General features: G+C 45.2%; 1 protein-coding gene across 2 annotated transcripts in view; it reads left to right on the plus strand.

The window, feature by feature from the left end:
- The window catches only part of CDH22 (cadherin 22), a 103465-nt gene that overhangs the window by 26180 nt on the left and 58706 nt on the right, over positions 1–18579 (plus strand). For both annotated transcript variants that reach the window (XM_075277374.1, XM_075277375.1), the window contains exons 2-3: positions 17414–17708; positions 17785–17904. In XM_075277374.1, the coding sequence (XP_075133475.1) occupies positions 17414–17708; positions 17785–17904 (415 nt within the window). The remainder of the gene's footprint in view (positions 1–17413; positions 17709–17784; positions 17905–18579) is intronic.

The raw sequence follows: 18579 nt of genomic DNA on the forward strand, positions 1-18579 counted from the left end.
TGTCAGTCCCTGTCAGTAGCAGCTTCACTTGTTCGTTAGGGGTGACCCCCTTTAGTCTCCAGTCCCTAGAGATCTTTTAGGGCATTCCTTCTCCCACTTCCCTCTAGGCCTACGGTATCAGTGAGAGAGGAGCTGTCGGGGTCAGGCGTAGCCTGAGAACAGCCGACCCACACCCGTGAGGCAGGGACCGGGATAGCTAGTGGGAGTAGTGCAGGGCGAGATTCCCTACTGCTATCCCTTAGCCCCGTTGCAGCTACCTGGACTGACATAACAGTACACTCAGCCGGTAAAAAAAAAAAAAAAAAAAGGTTTGTTTGCATTATGACGGACCTGAAACAGTTGTACCAGGCGGTGCAGCAGATTTCCACTGAGATGGAGGGGATCAAGCTACGAATGGATGCCATCCAAGCTTCTGGCGTATCTCAGTTACAGCAGTTGGCTCAACACACAGCCTCTCAGGTGGAGGGCATACAGAGGCAGGTGAGTAGCGCCCCTGTGGGTCGGCCTCTGGTGCCAAAAGTCAGTTTACCTGAACCCTTCCGAGGTAAGAGGTCAGATTTTTTCCGATTTCAAAAGGACTGTCTTTTGTATTTCCGGCTACGGCCGTTTTCCTCCGGTTCTGAGGTACAGAGAGTTGGGATTATTATTACTTTATTGAGAGATGATCCCCTCATCTGGGCACATTCGTTACCAGCCGACTCAGCTTGCTTACTAACTGTAGAGGCGTTTTTCTCCACAATGGGGTTACTGTATGACGACCCAGACAGGGTACGCACGGCTGAGTATAACCTACGACGTGTGGTGCAAGGGGATCACGCTATAGAGAAATATTGCACAGAGTTTCGTAGGTGGGCAGCAGAAGTACACTGGAATGACCCCGCTCTACTTAGTCAGTTTGAGACAGGGCTCTCGGACCAGGTTAAAGACCATCTAGTTTCTCACCCTGTTCCGGGAGATCTAGATGAGGCCATGCAGCTGGCAATTAGAGTTGGACGGCGCCTCCGGGAGCGTGGAGACAAGAGTCCTGGGGGGCTTAGCCCTCCTCAATTCTCTGTTTTTAGAGAGGACCCGGGGGACCAACCCATGCAGATTGGGGCCACTGTGCGAAGTGCTAGACCCAAGAGTGAAGGGTCCCGCACAGTACGCTGTTTTGTGTGTGGAGGGATGGGACATGTAGCAAGGGTATGCCCCTCCAGAGAATGGTTCGCCAAGGAGAGTAATAACCCCAGGTCTATTGAGGGTAAAGGGAGAAAACCTACTAAGGAGGGAGGTGTGCATATTTCCTGTACTCAGACTGCCGGGTTGACCCTTGAAGGATGGGTAAATGGGCAGAAGTGCCGGATTTTGGTTGATTGTGGTTCGGCAGTCAACCTTATTGACTCAGAGTTTTGTGAGCAATTAAGGGTGAGTCCTTTGGTCTTGAAGTCTCAGATTCCGGTGTGGGCTATTGATAAGACCCCTCTACAGCAAGCTGTCATCTCCAAACAGGTGGAGGGTCTGGAGTTTATTGTGGGTGGCCACAGGGAAGAGATTGACTTGTTCTTGTTGTCTAAGTTACCAGCACAAGTAGTTTTGGGGTGGCCCGGCTGAAGCAGCATAACCCTATTATCAACTGGGAGACCGAGTCAGTAGTTTCTTGGGGGCAGGGGTGTAATGGTCGATGTCTGCCCATATCCATTATGTCTTTGTCTATAGACAATTTGCCTCAAGAAATATGTGAGTTCAGGGAGGTCTTTGAGGAAAGGGCAGCCAAGACATTACCACCACATCGCACCTATGATTGCTCGATTAAATTTATACCTAATGCAGTGTTACCCAAGACACGGTTGTACAATCTCACTATTCCGGAGAGGGAGGCGCTCAAAGAGTATATTGAGGGGAGTCTAGAGGTGGGGCATATTCGCCCATCTAAGTCCCCAGTAGCAGTGGGGTTTTTCTTTGTAAAGAAGAAAGATGGAGGGTTGCGCCCTTGTTTGGATTTTAGGGAGATTAACAAAATCACGGTGCGGAATCCCTATCCCATTCCGTTGATCTCGGATCTATTCAGCCAGATTACGGGAGCCCGCTGGTTTAGTAAAATAGATTTACGTGGGGCGTATAACTTGCTGAGAATCAAGAAGGGGGATGAGTGGAAAACAGCGTTTAACACACCCCTAGGACACTTTGAGAATCTTGTGATGCCTTTCGGTCTAACCAATGCGCCTGCGTTTTTTCAGAATTTTATTAATGATGTACTAAGTGCCGTCATAGGGAGGGGGGGTTGTGGTCTATCTGGACGATATACTCATTTACACCCCGGATTTGGAGACTCATTGGGAGAGAGTGAGAGAGGTTTTAGATCTCCTGAGGGTTAACCAATTAAGTGCTAAGCTGGAGAAATGTGTGTTCGCGGTCAATAAATTATGTTTCCTGGGCTATATCCTATCGGAAAAGGGATTTGAGATGGACCCTGAGAAGGTCAGGGCAGTCTTGGAGTGGCCGCGACCCGAGAACCTAAAGGCGGTCCAACGGTTCTTGGGGTTCTCCAACTATTATCGCCAGTTTATCAAGGGATTTTCTGAGGTTGTGAAACCTATCTCGGACTTGACTAAGAAGGGGGCTGACTGTGCTAAGTGGTCGCCAGAGGCGCTAGCTGCGTTTGAAGAACTGAAGAAGCGATTCTCGTCCGCTCCCATTTTGAGACAGCCGGATGAGAGGTTGGCCTTCCGAGTGGAGGTGGATGCCTCCTCGGTGGGGGTGGGAGCAGTACTTTCTCAGGAGTTCGAGGAGGGTACGCATCCCTGTGCCTTCTTTTCTAAGAAATTCTCTGCCTCTGAACGGAATTATGACATCGGAGATAGGGAACTACTGGCAATAAAACTAGCGTTCGAACATTGGCGTCATTTCCTGGAGGGGGCCAGAAGGCCAGTCCAGGTATTTACTGACCACAAGAATTTGGTTTATCTTGGGTCGGCGAAGAGATTAAATGCACGGCAGGCCAGATGGGCTCTATTTTTTGCGCGGTTCCATTTTACCGTGACTTATGTGCCGGGTTCAAAGAATGTTAAGGCTGATGCTTTATCCCGGTATATGTCGACTGAGGAGGAACGAGAGGCGCCTGCCACTATTCTTGGGGATGGAGTGGTGGTAGCAGTATTGGGCGCGAAATTGGAGAAGGCCTTGATCGAAGCGCAACACGCTGCACCTTCCAAGATACCTAGAAACAAGCTTTTTGTCCCAACTACTCTCCGACAAAGTCTCCTGAGGGAGTGTCACGAGTCGGTTCTTGCTGGTCACCCGGGGGTTTCAGAGACCATGAGATTGGTGTCTAGGAATTTTTGGTGGCCAGGGTGGAGTAAGGATGTCTTGCAGTTTGTTCAAAATTGTTCGGTCTGTGCAAGAGCCAAGGCGTCGCATACCCGTCCCCACGGTCTTCTACATCCATTGGAACCTCCTAAGGCACCTTGGACTCATCTGTCTATGGATTTCATCACGGGCCTTCCGGTGTCTAAGGGTTTCACGGTCATTTGGGTAGTCGTTGACCGCTTCACGAAAATGTGCCATTTGATCCCGTTTTCCAGGCTGCCATGTGCCAAGACACTATCAGAGGCATTTATTAAAGAAATTGTAAGGTTGCATGGTCTTCCTGAGGAGATCGTTTCGGACAGGGGACCGCAATTTGTGGCTAAATTCTAGCGGGCTTTTTGCAGCAGGTTGGGAGTTACACTGTCGTTTTCCTCCGGGTTTCACCCAGAGTCTAACGGACAAACAGAGAGGAAGAATCAGGATGTGGAACAGTTTTTGAGGTGTTTTGTTCGAGAGAACCAGAATAATTGGGCTGCTTTTCTCCCCCTGGCAGAATTTTCCCTAAACAACCATGATTCCAATGCCACAGGTACCACACCTTTTTTTTGCTCCGGTGGTAGACATCCTGTTTTCGGAGTATTTTCTTCCATTTCTTCCCCAGTTCCGGAGGAGGAGCTATTTTCTAAAAAGCTGCAAGGGGTATGGTCCCGTATCCGAGAGAATCTGGTGCGGGCGTCGCACCAGGCTAAGGTCCAGGCGGATCGGAAGAGAGGAGAGTTGCAGTTCTTCCCTGATGAGATGGTTTGGTTGTCCACCAAGAATATCAGGTTGAAGTTTCCTAGCAAGAAGCTGGGTCCCAGGTTTGTGGGTCCTTTTAAGATCATCAAGATGGTAAATGAAGTGGCGGCGCAGCTGCAACTACCTAAAAGGTGGAAGATAAACCGGGTGTTCCATGTCTCCTTGTTAAAGAAGGCCAAGAAGGGAACGTCTCCAGTTAAGGTTCCACCAGTTTCTGAGTCCGGGGAGTATGAGATATCCCGAGTTCTGGATAGCAAATATGTTCGGGGGAAGCTACGGTATCTGGTGGCGTGGAAGGGATACGGTCCTGAGGATAATTCTTGGGTCCTGGAGTCGGATATGTCAGCCCCCAGACTCGTGGAGAAATTCCACAAGGAGTTCCCGAAGAAGGATGCTCCTAGAGAATCCGGAGTCTTCTCCTTGAGGGGAGGATCCTGTTAGGAGTATTTAGGTTCATTACTTTCTATTTTTCTTACCTGGGGAGTTTTGGGCTGCGCAGTGTCTGGGGTGGCATCCTGGCGCTGCGGGGTTGTCCTGTCGTGGGTATTGGTGCACACCTTCTGACTTGCACGCGCGCACTGCTGGTAGGCAGCTTTATTTCCTGGTTTATTAGTCTGTCCTCCCATTTGCACCTGGGAGGAGTGGTCTCTACTCTGTATTTAAACCCATGCCTCCCATGGTTCTGTGCTGAGTGTCGCTTTTACAGAGCTAGGCCTTAGCAGGAGGAGTAGGTGGTTATCTTGGATAGAGGAAGTTCTGTGGTTGGTTTTTGGGAGGTTTGGGTGAACAAGTTGGTGTGTGTGTTTTCCCTTCTGTGTTCACCAATCCTCCCTCTGTGTTTACCAATCCTCCCTCTGTGTTTAATTGACTGTGTGAGTGTATTGCCTTATCCTTTGATTTCTACTCAGTTTCCCTGTGTTTGTTTCCTAGTGTAAAGTTCCTTCCCGTATTGGTTTGGGGGAATCCTTTCCCACATGTTTCCTGTGTGCTGCTTGTGTTGTTAGTCAGCGCACACCCTTGTCAGTCCCTGTCAGTAGCAGCTTCACTTGTTCGTTAGGGGTGACCCCCTTTAGTCTCCAGTCCCTAGAGATCTTTTAGGGCATTCCTTCTCCCACTTCCCTCTAGGCCTACGGTATCAGTGAGAGAGGAGCTGTCTGGGTCAGGCGTAGCCTGAGAACAGCCGACCCACACCCGTGAGGCAGGGACCGGGATAGCTAGTGGGAGTAGTGCAGGGCGAGATTCCCTACTGCTATTCCTTAGCCCCGTTGCAGCTACCTGGACTGACATAACACTGAGAGCATCCATGTACTAAAAATATTGTGCATTACTTTAAATGGACATCATGTAAGGTGCTGGAGCTGGAGGGGAATTGTACACAATGTTTAAGGGGTTTTCCGGGCAAGAAATGATTTTTTAAAAACTGTTAGTGTTATTAATGGGTTAATAAGTGTACCCATATACCTCTAGCAGTGTTTTGGGTGATTTCTGGGTTTCTCTTGAGCTCCAGGCATCTTCTGTATTTGTTTACATGGGTATCTTCCTGTTCTGTTTTTCTACGACTATCGTGATGCCTTGGGCCACTCAGAACTGAGTCTCCCTTTCTCACTCCCTCCCTGTTTCCCTAGCTAGCCCACCCACTACTTCCTAACTAACTCAACTTCTCCACCCCACCGTACTTACCTGTCTTTTGGACAGAACCATCTGGACACAGGGGATCACTTCATCTAGGCACTTTGGCTCTACCGCAGAGGCATGGGCGGCTGGCATCGTCAAGAAGAGGAGGTAACAGCCTCCCAGTTGACGTGACATCCTATGTCTAGAAGATCTGGACCGGAAAACAGGTAAGTATGATGGGATGGAGTTGTGTTAGTATTGGTGATGCTCCATTTACCCCTTCCAAAAACGTAACTTCACCGGAAAATGCACCTGGGGCCATCACACGACCCAACCGGTGATCTAGGTAGTTATGTATTTTTGGTACAATAGTTTTGAAGGTAAGCGAGGAAGGGGTGTTAACTTTATCCCAGACAACCCCTATAAGCTTCCCCACCGACGATCAAAAGAAATAAGATACTCCATGGTCAATGTAATTTTGGTTTGCCTTGCATTCATACTCTGTATCTATTCTGCTTCAATCTGTTATACCAATAATATTCCCCAGAGGAAGAATTTGTCCTTTATCTATATTTGTAGATCTTTCGTCCACCATTGATTTTGCTATATTGAATAAAAACTACTTTTACTCGGTGTTCTGTATCATATATAATAGTGCCACAAATCGACACACAGTCTCCAAATCTGATAATGTTGATTAGATTTCTAAAATGTTCTGTAATTCTTCCTTTCATGGTCTCTGCCTAGGACTGCCGTACTGTCTGTGTCGAGATTCTAATACGTTTGGCAATAAGTGAACTTTTGTTTGATTAGCTATTTTTATTAGGGATTGTAAAAATACACAGTCTGTGTCAACTACTCATTATTTGCAAGCTCCAGGCATGGAACTTCATAATTGCTTAAGTTCAGAAGATCTTGTGAGCTTGCGAATATGCCCATGTTACATAAAAGTAGATAGAAACATAAGGGATCTGCACAGCTTATTAAAAAGTTATTCCTAAAGGCTAGGGACATTTAAAGGGCTCGTCCATTTTTAGTTACTAAATTCATCAATTAAAACTGAAGTAGTCTGGCCACTTGCAGAATTCCCTGTTTTAGGGCGGGGGATTTTCCAGGATAAAACAGTATTGATGGCCTGCCCTTAGGATGGGTTATCAATATAAGATTGGCGGGGATCCAGCACCCAGCACTCCCACCATTCAGTTGTTCTGGGCAGAGAATGGAACAGGAAGCAGACAGCACTGTTCTCTGCTTGTTTGTTAAACCAGGTCACTGCAGGTTAACTCCTATCCAACTGAATAAGAGCTAAGCTGCAGTAACCTGGTATGGCCACCACACAGAGAACAGCACTGTCTGTTTCCTGTTCCATTCTCTGTGCATCAGCTGATAAGAATAGCAGATTTGTTAGGGTGTCTGATATCAGACCCCCACCAATCTCATATGGATAACTTTTTAGCCTGGAAAAATGAAAAGGAGTATGGATGATATACAAATTTGAGGTCCGGTTCACATCTGCGGGTTTCTGTTAAGGGAGTCCGATTGGGGACCCCCTGAATGAAAAGCTATCCGCACAAAAAAGTGGTTACCTAAGGAAACCCACAGACCCCATAGACTGTAATGGGGTCTGTGTGGATTGGCTCGGTTTTCGCACAAAAAATGCAGAGAGAAAAGTGTTGTTTCCAGGACTTCTCTCTCCGCTTATATCATGTGGATAAAGGAAAGGAATAGCCCAGATGTGAACCGGGCCTTAGATTAAAAATGTATTAATGATAAAACAATAGGACATGTTGAAATACAGTATGCCCAATTCTTTTTTCATCTGACATCTGCCATTGGGGACTCTGGCATACGCATTAGATGATAGGTCAGTCTTGCTGAAATCGATGGGTTTGGCCAAAGGTAAGTGGGTTTTCCATTAAATTGGTTGTCCTGTCTAAACAATATTTTATCATTAGGCCGGGGGAGGTAAAAAAAATGTAAAAAAATTGAAAAAAATATATATTCTCACCTGTCCCTGATGCTCCAGTGTCCTCTCAGGGTTGCCCGGTTCAGTGGACTGCCTTCATTTTCACTAATTTCTAGCCAGCTTTGACGTCCTGGGTGTGACTGCTGAGGCCAAGCAGCAGCCTCAGTGGCCTCAAGAAGGCCTCAAGACGGCTACCAGGGACATCAAAGGAGTGACATCCCCAAACCGATTGGCCTCAGAGGTAACGTGACTGCTCAGGCCAATCAGCCGCCTTATGAAGATAATCTGGGATGTCACAGGGAGTGACATCCCTTGTTCCCGTCTTGAGTCCACTGATTATCCTCAGCAGTCATGTAATACAGGTACTTCCACTGAAAGACAACGGAGCTGCAGGACTGGACGGTGCGGGGACCCGCCAGAGCACCAGGGACAGGTGAGTAGGGTTTTCCTTTATTTCTTTCACATCCCCTGGAGTAATTCATAAATACAATTTTAGGCTGGACAACTCCTTTAATTGTAGAGACTAGGGGAAAAATGGAGCGGCATGCACTGCTGCTTCATTCATCTGTATACACTGACCTCTATAGAAGTGATTGGGGCAGCAATACAAATGAGTGAGCTGTCACTGCAATCATATGGGGCAAACAGGACCCCCATTCTTGTGACTGGCCATTCTAACCCCCAATGCTCATAGTTATACAAAGGATATCTTGAAATTACTAGGATACCCCTGTGATCCTATGTGTGTGGGCATCTGTAGAGTGCAACAATATGCCTATAGAAATTGCAACCTATAGGTACTACGAGAATCCTTCCTCTAGAGACAATATCTTTGTAGGCTGTTCCTGGAGGCTTTGTTTCTTTGACAGATTCCCACTAAGCAAACAGAGACATTGTCATTCTTACATAACACAGAATTGCTATCTATAAAACATCTAATTAGGATATGTCTAATTAGCGATGTTAATGAGGAATTAAAGCTAAGATGTGATATGTTGCAGAGGATAGTGAGCTGTATTGTCGAGTATTTCATTGTGTGAGGCTTTCTCTCCTTGGAGTCATGCCAAATCACAGTACTTGACAGTTTTAGAACCATAGGAAATGCAAGGCGGGAAGGGCGAGCGGCGGGGAAGTGAGAGCGACGGGGAAGACTGCACATGTAAATTTGAGACCTGTTACTACTCCCTCCATGCCACCTTTTCTACAGCAAGGTCATCTCATGAGCAGCCATCCAGATGTAAGTGGTTCAAAAGAAAGCAATCCTCACCCCCTTTCCTCCAAAAATCAACACATTACCAGCAAAATATAAATCTGGCCATATACTTTGAGTAGCCAAGGGTCGAAGGTCTATAGAGCTGACAGCTTGTCCTCTCCACTCCTCCATACCCATACCCCGCCTCTTGTCACATCTAGCTAACATAATAGATGGATCAGGACAGCTACCATCCTGCTTGCCTAAGTGCTTCCTTACTGAGCCAAATAAGTGCTCAGACAGCTGCAGAATTTGGAATCGCCAAGCACTTTTCTTGAGGTAGTTGTAGTCGTAAAACAGGGCGCGGCAAGTTCGCAACAAAGTCACAACATTTGCGGTAGATGGCTCCCAAAGCCCAAGGAGACCTCAGATCTGTCGTCGAGTATATGTCTATCTGTACTAGGGTATATGTCCCTTTCTTCTGGGTAGAGAGAAATGTCTGTGGAGGCAATGCAGACCATAGGTGTAACATATATCTTCAGTTTGTTGCTGCCCTGTGGGGCCTCAGGAGAGCTGTTGGAGATGGTTCTACTATTTGTTTGAAGAGCCAAAGGCCTTACACATTGGATGAACCTCATTGGACCCCGTCAATGTCACTTAGTTATCTAATGTGTCTGGGAGGACAATCCCTTTATGAGATGGTGCGGGAGAAATATCACCATTCCAATATGCCCACCCCTTTTGTTCTCAAGGCAGATAAGACACACAGTTTCCACCCACATTCTGATCCTTATAGGGTACTCGCTGGTCTATACCGCCTGGTCCTGTCTGGAAACACAAGCTCCACTCCCATTCTGATCCTTATAGGGTCCCTGCTGGCCTCTGCTTCCTGGTCCTGAGTGGGCACACATTTTCCACCCCATTCTGATCCTTATAAGGTCCCCACTGGACTCTATTTCCTAGTCCTGTCTGGACCTACTAGCTCCACTCACAATCTGATGCCTACAGAGTCCTTGATGGTCTCTACTTCCTGGTCCTGTCTGGACACACAAGCTCCACTCCCATTCTGATCCTTATAGGGTCCTGTCTGGGCACACATTTTCCACCCCATTCTGATCCTCACAAGGTCCCCACTGGACTCTATTTCCTGGTCCTGTCTAGAGATGAGCGAACACTGTTCGGATCAGCCGTTCCGAACAGCACGCTCCCATAGAAATGAATGGAAGCACCTGGCACGTACACTTTGCCGGCGGCCGGTCGCCGTGCCAGGTGCTTCCATTCATTTCTATGGGAGCGTGCTGTTCGGAACGGCTGATCCGAATAGTGTTCACTCATCTCTAGTCCTGTCTGGACCTACTAGCTCCACTCCCAATCTGATGCCTACAGGGTCCTCGATGGTCTCTACTTCCTGGTCCTGTTCATCCGGGCACTGGCCGGGTCACTGCTATGGGCAGTGATTGACTAAGCAGGCATTTTTTAGTATTGGACACCAGCAAACACTCATTAAGCATCAGAAAGGTAGTGGAGGGGGATCTGTGAGCTGAGTAACACAATACAACCTAGTGATGTGCGTCATTCCAGTAGTCATGTGACTGTATATCGACTGTGAAATAATTACAAAATTGGGTACAATTTTAACGCTTACATGTAACGTTAGTCGCTTTTAAAACTTACGGGCATAGAATAGTCTGAAACCACAGCAGAATCTCAAAAACAATAGTAGAAGAGGACTCAATGATTTCTATTTACTGTGGATTTTTTTTAAGGAAATTTATCTTTCAAAAAAAGTCTTCCAGAAAATATTGTTTTCAGCAAAATTTTACATCCTTACAAACAACCAGGGAAGAACAATTCCATCATGCGTTCTTCTGTGCTGTCAGGATGTCAGTGCTTTCTATTCCAAGAGACATCATCATTACAGCTTCTTAGAAACCAAAAAAACTAAAAGAGAAAAAAAAAATCCTGTATAAGGAATTCATTACACAATGGCCATTTATCACTTTCACATGTATGAATAGATGTCTATTACATTCATCTCCCTAATAAGAGCTTTCATGTTATGGCTTTAGTTATACATTAAGTACAGCACTTTCATTCCTTTCAGCAAAGCTTTTTTGGCAGGGGCAAACATTTCTTCCTTGCCGAAATTGTCACTGTACCGAGCTGAGCTTGTTCCTGGCTGGAAGTAAAATGCTGCAAGCGAATAAGTGGGACAAAGAAGATAACAATGTGCTTGTTGCTTGTATTAATGACTAGAATATATAAGTGCAGGTATAGGAATCGTGTCTAGAAGTGAGGAACCTACAATCTGCCATAGCTACCTGTTGTCTAATAAATTGTACAACTATCACTTTCTATGTAATGCTAAAGGTTAAGACTCTGTTCACACTAGCAGCATGGATTCCATCTATAATCATTTAGCCCAAGGAAGTTGTTCCAAACGTCCAAACAAAGATATTCTGTAGATGTAGGCTTGCTCCAATACTTCTGGTTCTTTTTGTAATCCCAGACAGACTGGATGATGTTGGAGGCCGTATCATTAAGTCCAGGACTCCTCCTCCGAAGGGCAAAGGTCACCTCAAATTTTGATGGGGTTTAGTTTTCCCTTAAATGCATTAATTTTGCTTAAAATTGCTTAATTTTATTATTTGACAAAAAATAAACTATTGTAGGATGTTTTGGTTGTGGACAGAGGTCAACCTAAGTGCTCTGACCATCTGTGGCTATTCTCCCATCCAGAGCATCTATGGCTATGCACCTAGCCAGACCATTTGTGACTATCCTCCCAACCAGACTAACTATGACTATGCACCCATCCAGACGGTCTATGTCTATTCTTAAATCCAGACCATCTGTGACTATCCTCCTATGTAGACCATGTGTGACTATCCTCCCATCTAGACCATCTATGGCTATGCACCCATCCAGACCATCTATGGCTATGCACCCATAGAGACCATCTGTGACTATCCTCCCATCCAGACAATCTATGGATATGTACCCATCCAGACCATCTGTGACTATCCATCCATCCATACCGTCTATAGCTATGCACCCATCCAGACCATCTGTGACTATCCTCCCATCTAGACCAACTATGGCTATGCACTCATCCAGACCACCTATGGCTGCGCACCCATCCAGACCATCTATGGCTATGCACTCATCCAGACCATCTATGGCTGCGCACCCATCCAGACCATCTATGGCTATGCACTCATCCAGACCATCTGTGACTATCCTCCCATCCAGACCAACTATGGCTATGCACCCATAGAGACCATCTATGGCTATGCACTCATCCAGACCATCTATGGCTGCGCACCCATCCAGACCATCTGTGACTATCCTCCCATCCAGACCATGGCTATGATCCCATATGCAGTCAGCTGAGATGTACTCTGCATTTGAACACCTTTCTATCAAAAATTTTCAGCAATTTCTGCTAAAAAAAAAAAAAAAAAAAAAAAAAGATCAGACCATGCGGGCTAGCCTCCACTCCATGGGTGTATCATTGAGCCTTGGGCATCCATGACCCTCTCACTGATTCACCATTTTTGGGTAGATATGAACCACTAACATATGACAAGATTCTCTGATCCACTCACATAACACACATAATATATACTGTATATTGCAAACTGTATATAGCAATACCTTGGCAAACGAATGGTACTAATAAACTTGACCTTGACCCCGGGGTCCATAAATTGGAAAAAAATCACGCTCTATAAATTACAGTGAATATAAGTGATTTATTCCCCCGTGCCAATGTAATATAGTAATTGCTGGATTTAATTTTCCTGTTGTCAGGAACTCAAATTGAGTTTTTTTCAGGATATTCATCTATTAGTATACCATCGGGAAATAACGTCAGAAACATAATTTTGAGAATAGGCCTATTATATTACATAAACCCAAAGCTGCCTCTAACATCCGCAGCCTCAGAATACCTGCCATTGATTTTTTCGTTCCTCTAAAAGACTTACAAAATACTCCTAAGCTACAGGAATGTTTAATAGAGAAGCCGTCTCAAGGGAACCGCATACCGAGAAATGCAATCATGTCGGGGCAGATTGGCGAGTGGTTTCCTAGATGTGGGCATGCTTTGGACTGAACAGAAAGTCTGTCTTGGTTTTCTCATCAAGTATATTGGACCATGAAAGAGTTTAACTCATACAAAGACTTCTCTACATAGGCTCCTATTGTGATGTATAGGGCTGTGTTACATGGCAGCTGGCCTCCTACATGCTTCATCTTCACCCTGGCCAGGAATGGTACTATGTCTTCGTATGGAGACACCTTTTCTGGTGTGCAGAGTGTTATGGGTCGGGAATTCTGTGAAGAACTATGCACATAAGTTTCCTAAGTCCTACTTTACACCGGTAATGGGCAATAATCCCAATACTGCCATCTGCAAATTTGCTTCTGCTCCTTTTGGAGGAGATAGTCTGGTCATGTCACTAGGCTTCTTGAAAGCCAGGCATTGATCTATAGGAAGCTACCTACCAAAAGGTGGCACTAGAGGAATATTTTTTCAGTTTTTCCATCACGGGAAACCTACTTGTATAGTTCACCTCGTCTTACAAACTGTATTGTGATGGCTTTGCTTCACAAGAGGCAAAAATGTTGACTCCACACTGGCCCAGGCAAAGAGGCTTCCTGGTATTCAGAACATGGAAACCATAAGCAAGCTGCTAGTGACAGTTCTTATTATATCTTCACTTTTTTACGAAAATTTTTGTTATATACTTTATTAATATATTGCACTTTCCTTTAGCAAAAAACAAGTCTCAAAGTTCCCCCTAGCAATAGGAGGGTAGTCTGAAAAGCAATGTTTTCGTTCGTTTCGTTTGCAATTTTTGGCTGTCCCAAACGTTCATCGTCAACTAAGCTGGTATGTCTATGTTTAAATTCAGCTGCCCAAAATTTGATGGAGGTACATGATGATGCAGAGTCCCTGTACAGAGTCCAACTCGTCTTTAATTTGCGAAGGCGTATTATCTTTCAAAAACAAATATCTAATGACAGCTCGATATCCGATTTTATCCATTTTCACAAAATCACTCGCATCAACTCACTTCAACGAATGTCAAAGGAAAACAGCTGGTGCAAAATGGCTGAAATTTTTGTGACTACATTCCAACACATGCGCGAACACATCACCCATCTTTGGTTGACGAGTGTTGCCATCTACATGTGGAGGTTGGAAACTTTTCAGACTACCCTCGTATAGCTAGAAACATGTTTCTGGTGTTGCTGGAATATGAAAGATGACCCCTCGTTCACATCTGTGTTTGGTAATCAGTTCGGGGAGTCCGCATGGGGACCTCCCGGATGGACTACCGAATGCACTGGCAAGCGGTGTGCAGTGAAAGTACACAAATCAGGCGGACATGAAAGGAGATCACAAAGTACTTTTCTGTCCGTATGTTCCATGTGGACACCGCACGGAGAGCACACAGACCCCATTATAGTCTATGGGGGTCTGTGTATTTTCACTGCACACCGCTTGGCAATGCAATTGGTATTCCGATCGGGGGGCCCCATGTGGACTCCCTGAATGGATTACCAAACGGAGATGTGAACGAGGGGTGAGACTCTCAGCTTTTAGACTGCACCAGAATCACTTTTCGAGCTGCTATAAAACCAGAGATCCAGCTATTAGAAGAAATCATTGAGATTTGTGTCATCTATATATACTGGCAACAACTATGGGATGGATCTCCATTAGAGTGTTGCTGGGAAGAACTTTACAACCTGTTTTCTGCTAAAAGACAGTACAATAGGTTAATAAAGTACATTACAAAAATGGTCAGCAAACTCCTCCGTACATAACAGCAAAAAAAGCCTAGATGTGAATGTAACGTTACTGTAGTTTTCGATTGTCACATGTCCACGTGGTCTTGAAGTTTTTCAAGGAGGTTGACCAATAAATTTGCACTGACACATTCCTGTACTTGGATGCATCAATGGGATTAATTTCTCGACAAACCCCAGGATATTGCCATCTGAAACAAGATCTTCGCCTAATATTACTATAATATATTTTCACACTTATGATGTTTTGATTGTGTGAAAAATCGGATAAACAACCCTGGGAAATAAAAACCATTGGGATTAACTACTAACAAGGTGTAAAATCACAAATGTGCCATAACCAACAGTGACAAAGAAGGAGATTAACTTTAATGAATGTTCTTCACGATTCTCATTGCTTTGTTACTTTTCTATCTTATTAGCAAGTAAATGCCTACTGAGTATCCTGGCAGCGCTCTCATATGTATGCAGGGACGATGCCAGGTAGGACTAGAAGCACCTTGTTTAGTGGCGCAGTTGGCATTAATGTCTTTAGTGCAGAATCCCATAGACCACGTTTTATGGATAATTTTCTCAATTCAGCTTGTTATAGATTGAATGAAGAAAGCAAATCCAAGTACAGGAGGCGTCCAAACATTAAAGCATCCGAGTACAACACAAGAATTAAAGGGATGTTCTGGTTCTAATAGGTTGGCATCTACTCAAACTACTGGATAGGTGATACCTATGATATATGCTAGCTATAGGCTGGTGTAGATTTTTACAGAGGTGCATGGCTCAGTGAAGGATGTGCTTCATTCACGACTAGTCAATTCACCACAATTCACAATTGCATAGACTAAATCTTAGTCATCTGACCCACTGTCGTCCTGACCCAGAGTTTACATTCCCTCTAAGGCCCGGTTCACATCTGCGTTTGGTATTCTGTTCGAGGAGTCCGCTTGGAGTCCCCTGAATGAAATATTGAATGCATTGAAAAAAAGCAGTTAGCAAAGAAACCACATGGACCCCATAGACTATAATGGAGCCTATGTGTTTTCCGCATGGTGTCCGCACAAATGATGCGGACAGAAAAGTGCTGGAGTTGATGGGCAATGACCTGTACACTACATGGTTTTCCCTACGCTTTGCAGATGTAACATCCTCGCCCATCCAGGCTTCGATACCATCCTCCGGCCACATACTTCGGCACAGGAGGCATGTCCAACTGTGATTCCTTGCTTTGGGTTCTTCTTGTATTGACTGAACACTGTCCTATTCCCTCACCTCTATAATTGATTTTCCACCACACACATCTCCTTCACCTTGGCTCCTCTTTTCTCCTCTAAGGGTAAGTTCACACAAGGTTTTTTGGACCGGAAGCTGAGGTGGAGGCCACCACAGGTTCTGGTCCAAAAAATCGGTTAGCTGCGACTGAATCCCGGTGCACTGCATCGGCATCCAGCCGCGCACTCTGCTCTGGATTAGACCTAATGAATGGGCCTAGTCAGGAGGAGGGAGTGTCTTCAGGCTGAATCGCTAGGCGAAACGGCTTGAGGAATAAGCACCTCACTTCTTTTTCCGGGAGCTGGGAGATTTCAATGGGAGCTGTCTTTTTGGTCAGGATTTTGAGACGAATATGGCCTCAAAATCCTGTCCGAAAATCTCTGTGTGAACTTGCCCTAATAGTTAGTGTTAGACTTACCTGTGTGATTGACAGCCTATCTTCCTATCAGGTCTGGTCGGGTTCTTCCTTCCTATTTACTGTTTGCTCATATTCACCTTTTCGCGTGCTATTGCCTTGTGCATGTTGGCTATCTAGTTTTTGCTGTTTGTTATCTCTATACATATTCCTGAGCTCTGGCTTTACATTTGATTATTCTCTCAGATTTTGATTCTGTACTGCGCTGCTCGACTGGTATTGACCCCTTGGCTGGCAGAACTCCCTTTTCTTGTTATTTGTCTTGTCTACGTTCTGTGTCATCACTTATATCTAAGAAGGGACAGTCACCCAGTTGTCCTCTGTCGCCTAGGGCAGTGAGGCAAGTAGACAGGGACAGGGCAGGAAGTTCAGCTTAGGGCTCACTGTCTTGTCATTCCCCTCCTCCTAGGGTTCACTGGCAGCTACTAGGGAATTGCTCTCCTAGCAATTCTCTTACAACAACTTTCTAGTATTATACATCGTACTTTGCATGGTTATTAAAAAAGGAACTTAATATGGGGCTGTGATAATTCCAAGAAAGTCATAAACAAATTTGTGGAGTTATGAGCTGGCAGAGTCTGTTGGCAAAATCTCCTTCCATAATAACAGATGTAGTTGTACAAGCTGCTCCCGTGCCCAAATAAATGTCAGAATTCAATTTGACTAAACATTTTCACCTTCTGCTTTGAGATCCGCTTTTAGGAAAATCCATTTCATATTTTTGCCACGTGAAGGCAATTCCTTTCCGTATAAGTGCCGGTGGAATAACCCTTACTCCATCCTCTACCCGTACCTAACACAATTCCTCTCTGTTGTCTCTGTTCCCTTCGCTCTCACCATTGTCACGGCAGTGCCCCTTTTACAGGTTACAGTCATTGTGACATTATTCTGTCTCCAAGGGAACTAAATGATTTTGTACTACTTAAAGCGTATGTTCAGTCAAAAATGTCAAAGTTTGCCCGGGTTACGTTTAGAATTCCTCTAGATGTCACGTAGATGCCCTGTATTTGTTTTTGTCTCCTCCGATTCCTATTACCATCCGTTTTCATCTCCGCAGATTCACTCCGATTCAGACGGAGGAGATCGTTCCATTAAATACACTATTTCTGGGGAAGGAGCTGGCTCCATCTTTATCATAGATGAAGAGACAGGAGATATACATGCCACCGAACGTTTGGATCGGGAGCAGAAGACCTTCTATACCCTACGTGCCCAGGCCAGAGACAAATATACTGATAAACTGCTTGAGCCTGAGTCTGAATTCATCATTAAAGTGCAGGACATTAATGATAGTGAACCACGCTTTCTGCAAGCCCCATATATCGGAAGTGTCCCTGAACTATCTCCTGTCGGTAAGTCACATTGCTGGGTAAGTGGAACTACAAATGGTGAGTGGAATTATGACGCTTGTTTCTCTTCTCCATATAGGAACTTCTGTTATGGCAGTATCGGCATTTGATGCAGATGACCCCGCTTATGGAAGTAGTGCACGAGTGGTATATAGTGTCCTGGAGGGCGAGAAGCACTTCACCGTGGACAGCAAGACAGGTAAGAGCTTAATGCATTGGTCACCTGGTGGAGGCTGCCGTATCTAATACCAATACCCATACATGTTAGAGCAAAGTGGGCCAAACCCAACAATTTTGTTGGAACTGACCAGCTATCTTTTACCCCATGAGCTGTTGGGGAGAAGACATGTTGAACTTTAATGCCCAGTCCCTACTACTAAGCTACTGATGGACATGTCTGCTATTGGCTTATTCCCCTCTCCCCTTTGATAATACATGCATACTTGACCAAACTATGGAGGTGCAGATGCCCACCTTGAGCAGTTCTTGAGCTAAGAGTAGTAGTGTAGGCACAGGACTATGGAGGTTTGGTACTACAAATAGATGCAATGTTGTATTGTTGTATTGTATATATCTGTTCCGTTGACCTTTGCATTATGTTGTATCTGGTATGTTTGGCATCTGCACCTGTCATGTCGTCTGAAAAGGTCATTGCGCGGTCAGTTTTTCTATTAGTTTCTGGAAACTGTATCATATGGTGATTCCTTAGAGGTAGAACAAAGTTTTGCCCATGAGAAAGAGTAGCTACTTTCCGGTGGTCTGACCTAGAGATGTCATGTGTTGCCCAGGTTATCCAAGTGAGCTTGATGAGCCAAATGGATAGCTTGCAAGAGAAGATAGGTCGGCTGGTTCAACAAAACAGTCTACTTGTTAG

Source organism: Leptodactylus fuscus, chromosome 6 (assembly GCF_031893055.1).
Source record: "Leptodactylus fuscus isolate aLepFus1 chromosome 6, aLepFus1.hap2, whole genome shotgun sequence".
Lineage (NCBI taxonomy): Eukaryota > Metazoa > Chordata > Amphibia > Anura > Leptodactylidae > Leptodactylus > Leptodactylus fuscus.